This window comes from Lethenteron reissneri, chromosome 48 (genome assembly GCF_015708825.2).
Source record: "Lethenteron reissneri isolate LAM-NWPU_2019-01 chromosome 48, ASM1570882v1, whole genome shotgun sequence".
Classification (NCBI taxonomy): domain Eukaryota; kingdom Metazoa; phylum Chordata; class Hyperoartia; order Petromyzontiformes; family Petromyzontidae; genus Lethenteron; species Lethenteron reissneri.
In genome coordinates, this window is record NC_083826.1 from 9,472,523 (window position 1) to 9,488,955 (window position 16,433).

Genomic DNA, 16,433 nt, shown 5'->3' on the forward strand with positions numbered 1-16,433 from the left:
ATGTGTGTGAATGCTTCCGCAACCTATTATGATCACTCGAGGTGGGCTTGGTCTCGGCAAAGAGGAACAATCCACTGCTGAAACTGTATGGCGTTTCCAACTCCCCCAGGCGATATTCTCATGGGAAAAGGAACGCTCGCGCGCGCCTGGATAAGCGCCGCGAAAAATGGTCGACCAATTTGCCTTTAGAGCCGGCGAGAAATTTAAGAGGTAAAAGTTAGCCTTGAAGGGGAAATCAAAAAGACAATTCCAAAAATGTCCTCAGCAACAGCTCTCATTATTGACCTGCTGGAAAGCAATCTGAACGGCATTTATTCTGGGTAAGACTGAAAAATAAGTTGAGGCCCCATTTTTTTATTCTTACACGAAACATAAAACGTGAAGCTCCTTTACCCATGTGAGCGACCCACACAGCAGGAGTGGGGCCGCCTTGGGAGAGTGCTTACATAACGGTGTGTAAATGGATAGGTTGGGAGGGGGGGTGTTGGGAATGAGCCAGTTGAGAGTTAAGGGAAATATAACCACGAGCCTTTGCCAAAAAATAATTCTGATTAAACCAAATCGCGTGCGTCATCGCCGTGCGCTGCATATCTCTGCATCGTAACTTTGACATTGCAATTCGCTGCCAAGGTTGTAAATAAATGCTGCGGAAACTTTATATTTGCCTGAAACCCGTTCACAATGACGACTACTGCAAGATCCCCCCCTCCTCTCCCCCCGTATCACTTCATACAGTGTCATTGGTGGGGGCAAGATAAGTTAGCGAGCAGATATAATTACAATGCCCTTTATTTAACCAGGTAAGCCTCACCGATTTGGCCAATTCCATTGATGATTGGCTTCATATGGGAAAAAAATGGTGCATCCGAAGAAAACCCATAAATAAAAGAGAATAACACGTCCACACAGATGCTCTGCCATCTGTTGGCCACCTTGCAGCCCAAGGCTGCAACACCAGACAGCCTCCAATACAAGCATTCCAAGTGTAGCTCAGTACACAAAATACCTATTTACTACTGTGCAACGGAGCGGTGCCAAGCCAGCCTGCCGTGGCTCAGGAGGCACCAGGATTGTTTTTCCACTGCAGAAGCCGAGGCATATCATCACGTGCCGCCGACGTCACACGCACAGTCCGAGTTGAGACGCATGTGGGCGACGCGGCGACAGTCTTGAGTTGCACTCAACGACAACATCCCCGGCCCCTGGCCCTGCTTGGCCACCCAAGCCCGTTTCAGGCGTCTTGCGAGGCGCATTACGGTTTGTTCTCCGGCTCGGCTTGACAGAAACCACGAGGACCACGAGGCCTCGGCTTGGATGCGCCCATGGCAAAGAGTGTTTAGGTATCGCAAAGTCTTCCCTTCCCCCGCCACCCCCTCCCCCGCCCCCCATATAAAAGTCCCACCACCCCGCCGTTTTCACAGTCCCACCTGCTGGGGCAATGAGGCCCACTCTCCCTCACCTCTCCTTTGTCCCACTCCCCCCTTCCTCCGGTACGTAGTTTAGTCAAGTCGGGTCGGCTCTTTGCGACGGGAGATCCTCCAACCGCAACGCGTGACTGGCTGTCACGGCCTCGTGGACATTCTTACACAATAGCTCTCATTTTGAAAAAAAGTCAGTTTAACACATAGGCTATATTATCCATAGAGGTTTTTGGGTTTTTGGGTTAGATTGTGTAAATATATGTGTCGGTAAACCCGCCACCACCTGACAGCCAAATAATAAGGGCTTGTCACGTAAACAAAACGTGCCAATTCGTTACTACATTTCGATTTAAAGCTTTCGTGACTGCAGGGATTCATCTTCTTGGTTCTTTCGGTAAAGTCACGTAGAAGGGAAGTAATAAAATAATAAAAATAAAACATAATAAAATAATTCTCACGACGTTTCGGCTGCTTGCGTTGTGGCCGAAACGTCGTACAGCACACCGGTGTGTTGGAGATTAAACCCACAATGGCCAAATCTGGCTGATGATGCTCGTTCTAATTACTGGTGAAACGTCATACTCGAATTGTAGATGTTGTGGGTTTACTCTCCAACACACCGGTGTGCTGAACTAGTAACGAATTGGCACGTTTGGTTTACGTGACAAACCTTACTAGTTGGCCGTGTCGGGTGGCGGCGGGTTTAATGACACATTGATATTAACGCGATCTAACACAAAAATCTCGATTGTGAAAAATAAAATAGTATCGCAAAGTCACATGATGAACACACGCGTACCATGGTGTGCCTCCAGTAGAGGATGATCTCGCTCATGTTCGTAACGGGGTTCAGGTAGTGGTAGTCGCGCCACTCGTTCCAGTCCACCGTCATGGTGCCGTCCTTGTCCATGCTGCCAGCCAGACGCAATCGCACGCGCGTGCACCAAACGGGATAAGTCATGTACATACATACAAAAAACACACGGTGCACACACGTGCACATTTTTACTCATAACCTGGTAACAGTCCGTTCAGATTTCCTCCACCACTGGCGTTAGCCGTGGCCGGGATAGAACTCGGGTCACCGGGTTGGTAGTGCAATGCATAAACAAAAGTGCCCACCACCCAACCACATTTAAAGTTAAATATTCACACTAATTTATTGATTAATCTCAGTATTCCAATAAAAAGTCATCAATACAGAAAAGTGTATGACTTTGCAAGTGATTTTCTTGTGATATAAAACGCAACAATAGATTGTCACCAACTAGCAAACATAATGTTCTCTCTGTATTATACATTTTAATATTATTATCAATCATCAAGTTCAAAAAAATATATTTGATGCATACACTTTCCCTTTGTCGGTGCTTCATATTTATTCATAGGTCACCTTAGTCATTCATGGCCAATGCCTGTAAACAGCCGATATCTTCTGATCCAGGCTACCATGCCGACAGCTACATACATAATGGATTAACTGCACACACGAACACATTACCACCACACACATGAAGATGTAATGCAGTCACCTCAAAAACAATACGGCCACATGAAGTTCCCCGCACACACCGTGTCAGTTATGGGCGTTGTTAGACCGTACTACATCACGCTGGTCAGTGTGGGTTGTTGAAGGAGAGAAGGTGGAGAAGACAGTAAAATCAGTTCTGACATCACTCGCCACTCACGAATCGAAGGTCACCGGGATGACAGCGCAGCGTGCGAATCACTGCACCGCCGCTACCAACCAATGTATGCTTATTGACAAATGCGCGTGGAATCTACTGCAGATATTTGACGATGACAGTGGGCACTTATCGCCCTCCTTACGGAGAAGCGAGATTCCATTATTGGAATCAAATACTTATTCTCAAGGTGATCGTGGGATCGGCGGAAATCAAGGAAACGTTGGGACTTCAGGCTGCGCGGAAAAACTAGAGTGATGCGATTGTTCTCACTATGCTCGCCAGGCCCCAGGGGCACTGCATTATCCATGCTTTGTTTATCTGGCAGGTTGGTGAAGGGGTACCTAGAACTGGTTAAGATATCACTCGCCACTGATGTTAGCCATGTGCTGGCAAATGAACTCAGGTAACTAAGTTCACAGCGGAACGCGATAACCAAACTAAACAAATTTTTATTTTACTGGTTAAGGCCCACTGAGCTATACAGCTCTTTTGCAGAAGCGACCTGACCACAAATGATAGCTCAAGAAGTGGCTTAAAGCGTGGAAATTCTATCAGCTAAATCCTCTAAAACGCATGTTTCTAAAAGTGCAAGGAAAAACCTGAGGGCCTGGAGTAAAATCCACATGACCACGGGGAAACAGACGCACAAACTCCAAATATACAGGCGTCAGGGTTGGGATCGAAGCCACGACCTCCTGTACACCAGGCGAGGTAGTTAACATCTCGGCACGGTGGCGCCTCCACCACTCGCCAGTCACCCCGGGACAATGCCCTCTCTCTCACCTTCTCAGTATCTTCTCCGCTTGCTGCAGGTTGACCGTAACACCCAGGCCTGACAGCGATTGCATAATTTCAGACGCGTCGATCTCACCTGCAAAAGAATCACGAGGGTGAGAATCCCAGCTGCATTACACACACACACGCACGTGCAGCCCTTGAGTCAACCTACTGCTGGATGAGAGCATCCCCACGCCGTTGCAGGTCAAGGGCGCTACTTCACCGTACGTTACCGCGCTGGTCAGTGCGAGTTGGTGAAGGTGGGGACCATAGATGTGGACCAGATGGCGTCATCTGGTCCAACCCATGTGAGACTAGGCTCTAAGGAAAGCTGTCTCGGGTGTGGACCAATCAACTTCAAGGACAGTGCACATTATCAGAGTTATGTCTTTTGTTTGTATTATGACTGCAGGTATTGCGGTCTATGCAAACATGACTCCTTGTAAAAAGGTGTCAGTTTTGTTGCCAGATAGAAGGGTAAAAAAACAATTATCATACTCGTTGGTTCTTTCGGTAAAGTCACGTAGGTAGAAATAAAATAAAATAAAAACAAATCACGACGTTTCGATCGCAACACAAGCAATCCTCATCAGGTGGAACAGAAAACACTTTTGAACGTCGCTCCAAATATCTTTGACGGAGAGAGCGCATCTCCTTGTCTTTCTCCTCTTCTGATTGGAGTCGCGTTCGATTTGCAGATTATATCGTCACCACAGGGAGTGATTGAACATCTTAACAAAGAAGGCTCTAAGGAGTCGGGTTCAAGATAAAAGAATGAACCCGAAGTCAGGCCCAGCTCTTTCACTTCACAAAGGATGATCATTGATGGACAGAGAACACATCAGAACGTGTGCCTAGTGCGACCATTAAAGGTGGATTGTATACGGAGCGATGAGATCGGTTCGCGCGTACCAGTGAGACGGGATCGCGTTATCGCAGACCCGTGAGGTACGGTAACAGTGCAGGGAGGCTTCCACCCAGCAGTGGATAGACCTCGGCTGATGATGATAATGATAATAAAACAAGTAGACAGTTTTACATCAGCTATTTGGCTCTCAGCTCTATACAGTGTTCTAGAGTGCGCCTTAAGCAACTGAAAACAATCTGTAACCAACGGTGAATATTTCATTATCGCAGTGGGTCTGCTTTCAAAGCCGACACTGTGGCCCCTGTCACAGCCTCTGACCTTTGTTCACTGCTGGTCGGCCTGGAACAGGCGTGCACTACCCATCCACCGCTTATCAGAAAGACCATCCCACCCCCATTGTTTGGCTGTTAAACAAGCGATTTATATGCTACCAGTCTATGTTTGGTTAAACGGAGGAATTCAGTAAGCACTGCTTAACAAAGCAGAGATTTTAGTCTATGTGCCAAGCGTGTGCAGTGAAATCATTATACTTTACTGCTATACCCCCCCTCCCCCTGCCTTTACAAAATAAAAACAAAATCCATGCGGTGTGAGAAGGATCTCATCCAACAGTGGAATGACAGAGGGCCTTTCGTGTGTGCGTAACCAAGCCTGTGTGTAAATGCTGAACACTAGCAGGTTAGGTTACGATCATTACGTGTGGCAGAGTGTTTGAGAGACCGGAATGGAAGAAGTAACAATTGGCATAGAATTGCACGTTTTTACATTATTGATACTGGCATTGTAAACCATTGCGTTACTCGGGTCTCATTTGCGTTGGGTTTCGCCTCGCGCGCGTATTCGCGTGCGAGCTTCGTCATCTCCCGCGATGTACCCACTGCCGGATGAAGGCCTCCCCCCAAGCCGTCACCAGCTCTCACAGCGCACCAGCTGATTTCATCGCTCCGTCTCCGCGGTGAACCAAAACTTACTCATGATACGCGACACACCACTGCGTCTAAAGAAGAAACGTTTTTAACCGGAGGACGTTACCTGCTCTGAAATACGGATCAGAACACGTGGACAGTGTCACCTGATAAAGAGTTCAATATATGACGAATCATCGCCTCACCTGCATAGAAAAATACACTATGTGGATCATGGGGGGCTGTTTGACCATACTTCACCACATTAAGTCAGTGAGAGTTGGCGACGGTGAGGAAGCACAGACGTGGCAGCACAGCACAGGACCACAATGTGTTTTTCTCCACTGCCTCATTGCTGCCCACTCTGTAGCCCAACAGCAGCCTATAACAACTGTGACATGTAGAGTGGTGAGCCCACACAAGCACTATCCAGACTCAACCCTGCTTAGCGTTCGGGATCTGATGAGCTCGGGCACATTCTGAGCAATTCGGTTATAAGGCTTGTCATAGGAATGTTGGGTCTCCACCAACAACTCAAGAGCAGCAAGAATAATCCATTATAGATTTGAAACTTTCGTGACTGCAAGGATTCATACTCTTAGGCTTTTTCGGTAAAGTCACGTAGGTAAAAAATAAAAATAAAATTAATAAAAGTGATATGGGGAAGAATTAATAGAAGTAATAATTACTGCATAAAGTGATGCAGTAATTTTAGCTGTGACGGTCCCACCTGATGACGGAGACTTGTGTTGCCTCCGAAACGTCGTGATTTATTATTTTATTTCTATTATTACTGCTATTAATTTTATTTAAATTTTTCACCTACGTGACTTTACCGAAAAAACCTAAGAGTAAGAATAATCCATTGAACACAGCTTTTGATGACTACGTTTTAGGCAACGCTTTTTGAGTAATTTGGCCCGTTTCCTATAGGGCAAGGCCTTCATAGCAACACAACTTTATACGAACATTGATTTTACCTTGGATCACCTGTAACTGTTATCGTGACCCCACGTTACAGACGGAATGACAGAAACTATGGACAGATACGTCAACGTTGATTGAACAGTGATCACAGGCACCATGAAAAGTAAATCGGAGCATCTCCTCGCTCATACGAGCACAAGCAGGAACAAGCGCCACTCAACGCTCGTGTGACTATTACTCTAAACTTGTTTTTATTTGATCAGGTAATGCCCACTGAGCTGTACAGCTTTTTCTCAGAAGCGATCTGGCTATCACAAACGATAGCTCTACAAAGTGGCTTTACGTGGAAATGTATCGTAGCTAAATACTCTAAACGCGTGACGTTGAATCAAAATGTGAAGGGAAAACCAAAGGCCCCGGAGAAAAATTCACGCGATCACGGGGAGAGCACGCAATCTCTAAATATACAGCAGGCGTCAGGGTCGGGATCTATCTCACGACCTCCTGCCTACCAGGCGAGGTAGTTAACATCTCGCCACCGCGGCGCCCTACTGTGAACGTGGAGACACGGCACGAACCGCCACGTACCATCGTTATTCCGGTCCAGGCTCTTGAACGTGAGCCACAGCTTCTTTTCGTGCTGCTTGACGTACCGCACAAACTCCTCAAAGTCGAGCTGCCCATCTTGGTTCGTGTCTCCAACGCGCAGTATCTCCTGAAGTGGGGAAGAACGATCACGCACATGCATGATTTTCCACAAAGCTTTGCGGTGTGCGTTTCTGTTCACGGAACTATTTAAAAGTCACTGACGGCAACGCTGCGTTAGGCATCGCGTGCAAAGGTGGACAGAGAAAACAAAAACGGAAGCGTGGTGAGGTGTGTGTGTGCTTGGAATTACAAATGAGAAACAGCGAGAGGAGAACGTGGATCAGAGAACATACGGAAGTCAGAGACATCACACCGAGTGTCAAGGAAAGTTAAGTGGGCTTGGCTAGCACTCGTCGCTAGAAGAGATGATGGCTGATAAGAGGACACTGGTGAACCAGAGGAATCACATCATCCACAGCACAACCACTGCTGCCAATTATTTCACTGAACCCAAAGGGACTGTGAGATGAGTCGAGCACCGAATTGGTGTTGAACTCACAACCTTAAGATTGAGCGATCAGTTAACCGGTCACCATCTGCTTCCCCGGAAAGGCCTCAACAAGTCTCAGGCATTGGGATGAATGGCCAAATCCATTCGTGAAAGTTTGGCTTGTGGGTGCAAGCCGGAGTACAGGGAAGATGCGCCTCACGTACGAAGGGGGTATGACACTCAAAGCTCCACATGGATTACAGAAACAATTGTTGTGCCGCCTTCTCTCGGCTGCCTCGCAGCACAAGCCTCCAGCACCTGGTATTACCAAGCAGTTCCCCAGTCTCGACACCGTTCAGCTTGTGAGATCCAATGCGATAGAGTGCATTCAAGGTCAGAATTTATTACCTATATTATGCACACACCACAATTCCAATAACCGCCATTACATAAAGCAGTTTATGATTAAAAAGTATATATGTACAGCTTTTTTATTAAGGCACTGCTGGATGAAGTCCTTCGCACTCTGTGCAGGTCATGACGTTATTTAACCATACTTCACCATGCTGGTCGGTAGGGGTTGGTAAAGGCAATGTAGCGGTAGTGTAGCGGGTAGTGCACTGCGCTCACGGCCAACACCAGTGACGATAATCTGAACCGGTCCTGGGCCTCCCCTAGTTCAACTCAGCCTTAAATGAGTACCTGGTGCAGTGTGTAAACATCGCCACTCGGGGAGACAAAGGCAGCCGGGCGTGGTACTGGCCACCCAACCCCTCGTGTGCCGTTCTGGCCCTCATAGGTGCTCGCTAACAGCACTTGCCCCAACAGTCTATACGGGGGATCTTTGTCTTGTAAAGTCAGTGAGTATCCACGTGGGAGCCTAAGAGTAGAGTACAACACTGGATGTTCGTGCACTCCTGTCTGCTAACCAGCATGTAACACAGCTCCACAGACTCCAAAGTCTGCCTGGTGGTCACCAATCAAAGCACTGTCCAGGCTTATTCAGATTCTGAGATTTGCTGAGATTTGGAACATTTTGGGTCACCGTTCATAGGCAAGAACAAAGACAAAGATCCCCCGTATAGCCTGTAACAGACTGTTGGGGCAAGTGCTGTTAGGGAGCACCTATGAAGGCCGGCACGGCACACGAGGAGGATGGCTGGCCAACACCACACCCGGCCGCCTGTGTCTCTCCAATGGCAAGAACACACACACACACACATATACACAGTAGTGATTAACACATCCTCACAGCCGGTCATCCAAAGATCATAAAATCGCAAAGAAAGTCAAGGACGTGAACAGGAATGTCGCTCTTTGTGCAGACCGAATGTGGACCAGGGAGCATTGAATTACCTGTGCTTCTCTCCTTAAGCCAAAAACAGTTTCATAACACGCTCGAAACCCAGGCGCACAGAAGTCCGCGACCTACGTTTCTGTACCCCCACCCTGCGTCGTGGTTTGCGCTCTGTCCAGGGGGCTTATTGAAATATAATAAAAACTTTTTTTTAAACCACTGGTGTATAAGCTCGCCAAGACGGTTTGTGCTTTCCTGCAGGGTGGGCGTTAAAGAGAATGTTTTGACATTTAAGCATTTATTTATTTATTTATTTCATCCGTGAAGGCTATTCTTTTTTAGGGGAACAATGCAGTTTGGGTGAAAACGCACGCAAGCCAGCAAGCAAGTAGCCAACTCCCGACCGACCACCCGGCCGAAGGGCTGACCAGGCACACGCGCACGACGTACACAAACACCCAGCCCACGTTAAGCACACATTTAGACACCTCTTTAAATACGACACGTGTCATGTGTTACAAATGCTGGCCGCCATACAGACACGTCCCTGCTGCAGAGTAACTCACGACTACGTTGCAACACGCGGAGAGTTTTAAACTCACATTAGCGCACGCCGAGCTGCTATTTATAATAACTTAGTGCAAACGCATTGCTTCTCCTGAAACACGATCACTGCAATAGAGAACAAATATGTACACGCCGGTGTCTGCACCGGCCCAGAAAATGACATTCAAAACATCCAGGCCTGCGATTTTATTAACAGGCCTGAATAATTGGTGGCGACACAGCCGAGAGGCAGAGAGTTTGTCGTTTGTCGCGAAGGTTCGCGGTTCGAGCCCACCGGCCGCCCTGGTTAATACCGCGGGTGTATCAATAACTCCCAAATGCGTACCGTCTGCTTCGCTGTGGACATGAAAGATCCTGCGATATCAAATGAAGAGAAGAAGTAGTCCACGTGTGTGCTGGTGTCATGGTCCAGATTTTCCGAATTGACTCACCAACCACACACCTGGCTAAACAAACTCACTGCAGCATGGAGTTCCGGCATATTTGGGGCAAAAAAAGCATATAGCAACGTTGCCACCTGCTTTAAAATGACTGCAAGACGACACAATCATTCGCGAAGCACAGTGCCTTCATGATAGCCTTGTGCTGTACGAATGGCACAGATCTGATATAATATTTTGATGAATAATTGATGCAGAAGTTTTGCAGCGTTGCCAGTGTGTTAGAGCAAACGCTGTGCACAGCAGGAGGCCGAGTGAACTGTACTCCGTAATACCACCTCATGAATATTGCAAGCCGTGAGCAATTGACCCATTAATAGATTAACGATCAGTGAACGTTTCCAATGTAGTGCTTTGTTTGCTCACACTGCCTATAACCAAATGCGCCCGATCTCGACAGATCTCGGAAGCTAAGCTCTATCGAGTCTGCACAGTGCCTAGATAGGCGGCCACCATGCATAAAGGTGTCGTAGAACTGCAGTGGGCCTGCGTTGTCAGTCGGGGGCAGTGTAGCAACAAATCCATTGTTGTACTGAACTATGCTCTAACCTCTATGCTCACCAAACCGCCCTGACCAGCATGGTGAAGTATGGTCAAATAGCCCCCACAATCCACACGGCGAGTGGAGGCCCTCATCCTGCAGTGAACTGTTGCAGGCCAATGTGGAGAGGGCAGTGCTTCAATGCTACAATGTCTATGATCTCCAGACCATCACCGTGCCACACGAATCAGTACGATGAAGTACGGACACAAAACACCCGCACAGTTTGGGGCGGCACTCATCCACAAGCGGACTGAGAGAAGGGCTGCATGCGTACATGTACTGCAGAGCTTTATAGCTCACCGGATTCCTGCAGTATAGCATCCTACATCCAACGATTCTACATGATCCACCAACGCTGCGTCTAAGTCTCTTGAGCAAAGGCATAATGCACGTGTCAACCCACCCCCTTAGCGATTCAATGACCTGCCACGATTTGGGGTTGCGGTTCAATATACCACTCACCACCAATATTATCCATGGCCGGGAATCAAACTGAGATTGCTGAGTTCATAGCAAATCACTGCACCACTCGTTTGCCTCTCAACTAGCATCACAAGCCAGTTGCGAACTCCGGTCATCCTCGCAGCGGCTTTTGGCCGGCCATAGAACAAAGACGGTCACTGCATCGCACGCTTTCAGATGCGCTTTTGCAGCCGTCTGGAACGATCTTCCTTCCGATATTAGGAAGCGACTGGAGCTATGCACTTTTAAATAATCTCGATTGAAAACAAATTCCTTTAGAACTGCTTTGTTGTGTTGAGCTTGTTGTCCTTCCCCCGCACGTCCGATGAGCACGGTTGGCTACATACGGTGCGAAAGAAGTTCAACATGCGGACATGTAACCTAAAAACAAAAAATCACCTGTGACTCAGCTTCCCTGGACAAAAAAAACTCAGAAGAATGAGCCATATTGCTGCATGACAAGGCAGGAAAACGTTGACAGCAGTCAACACGAATGAGAGACAAAACCCAGGCACCACACGGCACTAAAGCAACGTGTCCTGGAGTTCTGGGTCATGCCGATCAACTGCACCAACGGGGCTAGAGCACTCCACGAAAAGCAAATTGTCAGTCACTCGGTTAGATTTCATAGCGCACGTAAGAACGTAAGCACACGGATGGGAATCCACCTCAGGTCAACTTGGGCGGGCGTAGACGTCCCCGTGTTTACTTGATGTCTGTTTGCTGCAGTTCCGAAGAACAAGCCAAAGGATTTCCTGAAATGCTCGAAAAGAACATGCGATTTGTCGTCAAAAGCTTTAACCGACGCAACTCTCCACAGAAGCTGCACATCCGCACGCAGCACAGGGCAAGCGGCGCTATTAATAGGAACATCGCCCGCAAGCCAACCTCAGCGAGATTTTAAAAAAATATTAAGCGGAGAATATCCGTTACATTCCGTGAACTTACGCTGGGGCCTAACACCAATGCTGACCTTTGAAAAATGTCACGCTGAACATTATCTCATCGCGCTCAGAATAATTGGACCCTTGATGAACGTTCAGGGCGACACTAATGTAAAGAACACTGATGAGTTACGAAAATACGCAGTACGTGTTAACGTTCAATCACCTCGAAAAGATGTTTTAAAGTGAGCATGAAAACACTTTACCACCACCATCATCATCATCGCTAACGAGCGTAGCATAACGAACTGAAAAATGTAGTGAAACACATTGTTGCCATCACAATATCTCCTTCTCCCATCACCTGTGCCCCCAAAGAGCAATATGCAAACAATCATAATTGCCCACACAATTAATGTTTGGTTATCAACAAACAAGAAGAGCAAATTTATCCTGTGGTGCGTGTTTACTCTGTAGATGACTGCCAGGATATCAGGAGCAAGCTAAGTGGATAAACACAAAACCTGGATCCACCTCCATATACTGGAGGGTTTCACTGTGATGTTTACAGCCCCTTGAAAATCCACTGCTGGATGAAGCCTTCCCCATCCCACCAGAGTCATGGGTGATGCTGGACAAACCCGTCGCAATTCAAGTCGGTGATGGCAAGGGACTGAGAACCGATTCGGATATCATTTACGGCCGAGGTTAGCCGTCGTCCATGAACCCAGCTCAAGTTGCCAGGCTCAGGCTGCAGCATGGTTATCACGACGCTACAGTGCGCCACTCTGTCACTGTACTGCACAGCAACACCACCAATTCACTGGACAGTACTGTAAAGTCAAACAGCAGCACAACTGTAACACGTCTCAAATGTATTCCAGATGCAATTATTGAACCCCACCATGGCAATGTGGAATTTCCACCACTGGCTCAGGGCCACGTACATAGACAGGAGTGCCACCCAACTGCTCATGTGAGCAAGGACACCCCCCCCCCCCCCCCCGTTTCACATTTTCACTCCAGTATGTGCAATTTGATGTGTGCATATACAGGCCTGCAGTGTTGCCACTTACACTGGGGCGTCACGGCGGCGAGAGGTCAACTACCTCGCCTGGTATACAGGAGGTCGTGAGTTCGATCCCAACCCTGACGCCTGCTGTGTATTTGGAGTTTCTGTGTCTCTCTTCCCCATGGTGAGATGTTAACTACCTCGACTGGTATATAGGAGGTCGTGAGTTCGATCCCAACCCTGACGCCTGCTGTGTATTTGGAGTTTGCGTGTCTCTCTTCCCCATGGTGAGATGTTAACTACCTCGCCTGGTATACAGGAGGTCGTGAGTTCGATCCCAACCCTGACGCCTGCTGTGTATTTGGAGTTTCTGTGTCTCTCTTCCCCATTGTGAGATGTTAACTACCTCGACTGGTATATAGGAGGTCGTGAGTTCGATCCCAACCCTGACGCCTGCTGTGTATTTGGAGTTTCTGTGTCTCTCTTCCCCATGGTGAGATGTTAACTACCTCGACTGGTATATAGGAGGTCGTGAGTTCGATCCCAACCCTGACGCCTGCTGTGTATTTGGAGTTTCTGTGTCTCTCTTCCCCATGGTGAGATGTTAACTACCTCGACTGGTATATAGGAGGTCGTGAGTTCGATCCCAACCCTGACGCCTGCTGTGTATTTGGAGTTTCTGTGTCTCTCTTCCCCATGGTGAGATGTTAACTACCTCGACTGGTATATAGGAGGTCGTGAGTTCGATCCCAACCCTGACGCCTGCTGTGTATTTGGAGTTTCTGTGTCTCTCTTCCCCATGGTGAGATGTTAACTACCTCGACTGGTATATAGGAGGTCGTGAGTTCGATCCCAACCCTGACGCCTGCTGTGTATTTGGAGTTTCTGTGTCTCTCTTCCCCATGGTGAGATGTTAACTACCTCGACTGGTATATAGGAGGTCGTGAGTTCGATCCCAACCCTGACGCCTGCTGTGTATTTGGAGTTTCTGTGTCTCTCTTCCCCATGGTGAGATGTTAACTACCTCGACTGGTATATAGGAGGTCGTGAGTTCGATCCCAACCCTGACGCCTGCTGTGTATTTGGAGTTTCTGTGTCTCTCTTCCCCATGGTGAGATGTTAACTACCTCGACTGGTATATAGGAGGTCGTGAGTTCGATCCCAACCCTGACGCCTGCTGTGTATTTGGAGTTTCTGTGTCTCTCTTCCCCATGGTGAGATGTTAACTACCTCGACTGGTATATAGGAGGTCGTGAGTTCGATCCCAACCCTGACGCCTGCTGTGTATTTGGAGTTTCTGTGTCTCTCTTCCCCATGGTGAGATGTTAACTACCTCGACTGGTATATAGGAGGTCGTGAGTTCGATCCCAACCCTGACGCCTGCTGTGTATTTGGAGTTTCTGTGTCTCTCTTCCCCATGGTGAGATGTTAACTACCTCGACTGGTATATAGGAGGTCGTGAGTTCGATCCCAACCCTGACGCCTGCTGTGTATTTGGAGTTTGCGTGTCTCTCTTCCCCATGGTGAGATGTTAACTACCTCGACTGGTATATAGGAGGTCGTGAGTTCGATCCCAACCCTGACGCCTGCTGTGTATTTGGAGTTTGCGTGTCTCTCTCTTCCCGTGGTCGCGTGGATTTTTCTCCGGGCCCTCCGGTTCTTCCCTCCACATTTAGAAACGTGCGTTTAGAGTATTTGGCTGCGATAATTTTCCACGTGATAAGCCACTTCGTGGAGCTATCATTTGTGGTCAGGTCACTTCTGAAAAATAAGCTAATAGCTCAGTGGGCTTTACCTGGTCACATAAAATATTAGTTTTAATATCATTTGCTTACCTTTTACTATACTTTGAACTCCGATCGTGCTTGTGTGTTGTTGTAACGTTGTTACCCGCGCCTACTGGACATCTGTGAAAAATTGCTTTATAGCTCATCAGATTCCTCCAGCATAAACAAATATTCCGATTGTGATTCTGATTAAATAGCCCAATCTCTCGTGTGGACATCTCACGCGTGATGTAGGAGCAGCATCATTGCCTGTCATCGGGTCTCATGCCGACTCGTGTGAACTGTGCCCCCCTTAAGTTGAGATATGCGTGTACAGGGCAGTGAGTCTCAGCGCTGGCGGTGAGTCCACTACACGTACAGCACGATGTTGTCATTCCACTGCTGGATGAGGGTCCTCCCAACACCTTGGGTGGGGGGGGGGGGCTTTGAAAGATATCTGACCATACTTCAATTTGCTTTGGTCAAGGTGGGAAAAGAACGGGGTTATTGCTGCACCGCCCTCTGCTGCTCGCAACGCCCACTCTGCTTGTCCATTGCCCACGGTGGTGACCCAGCCAAGTACAATCCAAGCTCAAACCTGCTTAGCTTCCGAGATCTGACAAGATCGGCCGCATTCCCGGTGATTTGCAAGTCCGTCATATCCGAGCTCAAGTTCAACACACGCTGCTCGCGTGTACAACAGACACACGATGTGTAACAGCCCACCAGCGGGCATACATACACACACAAAGACAAGCATTGCCTTAACAGACTGTTGGGGCAAGGGCTGTTAGCGAGCACCTATGAAAATCGGCACGGTACAAGAGGGGGTGGGTGGCCAGAACCCGCAGTGGCGATGTTACACATCGCACCAGCTATTCATTTGAGGCTGAGTTTGCCTCGGGGAGGCCCAGGGCCAGTTCAAATAATCGTCACTGGTGTTGACCATGAGCGGGAATCGAACCGGGGTCGCCGGGTTCGTAGCGCGGCGCGCCGACTGCTACACCACCGCTCCCCATACACAAAGACAAAATGAAACAGGCACACGAGAATACTCTGCCGTGCAGACACGTCTCATATACTGACAAGAGCAAATGTCACACACAAGCAAGGGAACACATCACAGTGTTTTAAAATGCAATACACGGGTCATATACGCACGCGGCTGCCATATGCCACTAAGTGGGAGCATCATGCTTGTGCCGGGCTAGGTGCACGTACATCAAGCAGAAGTGAAATGGATTAGTTTCAAGGGGCTGGTAACCCCTCCGGGAATTCAACCATCAAAATACACTCAAATGAACGTAACGGCCATACAAAAGACACACACACACTCACGAGTACATCCCATGACACAACTGTACGGTATGTATAAGCGCTGGCGTAGTGGTTAGCGTGCTGCACTATGAAGCCGGCCCAGTTTGATTCCAGGCCATGACCAACATCAGTGGCGAGAGATGTCTGGACCAGTCCTTAGTCCACCCCCCCGCCACCCCACTCACCAACCCCCATTGACCAGCATAGTGAAGTATGGTCAAACATTCTCCTTGACTGACATGGCATGGGTAAGCCTTCAACCAGCAGTGGGTTTAGGCTGTAAATGATCATCATTATAAGTGCAATGTGCACAAACATGCACACATACCACACCTAACCTTCAAGCATCAGTAAACAAGGCCATGTATCCAAAACACATGTATTCAAACGAATTGATTGTTGTTCTGGCTATAGAGTAACACTCCCAAATTTGATCCACATGGAGAAGCTGTTTAGAAACGAAAGCAATTAAGAGGAAAA

At 48.1% G+C, this 16,433-nt stretch overlaps 1 protein-coding gene across 3 annotated transcripts in view; it reads right to left on the reverse strand.

Annotated features, from left to right (window-relative positions):
* Window positions 1–16,433, reverse strand: part of LOC133354603 (calcium-binding mitochondrial carrier protein SCaMC-2-B-like) — a 58,188-nt gene that overhangs the window by 26,292 nt on the left and 15,463 nt on the right. For all 3 annotated transcript variants that reach the window (XM_061571575.1, XM_061571574.1, XM_061571573.1), the window contains exons 2-4: window positions 7,175–7,301; window positions 3,893–3,980; window positions 2,221–2,332 (exon numbers count right to left, since the gene is read on the reverse strand). In XM_061571575.1, the coding sequence (XP_061427559.1) occupies window positions 2,221–2,332; window positions 3,893–3,957 (177 nt within the window). In that variant the 5' untranslated portion in view covers window positions 3,958–3,980; window positions 7,175–7,301. The remainder of the gene's footprint in view (window positions 1–2,220; window positions 2,333–3,892; window positions 3,981–7,174; window positions 7,302–16,433) is intronic.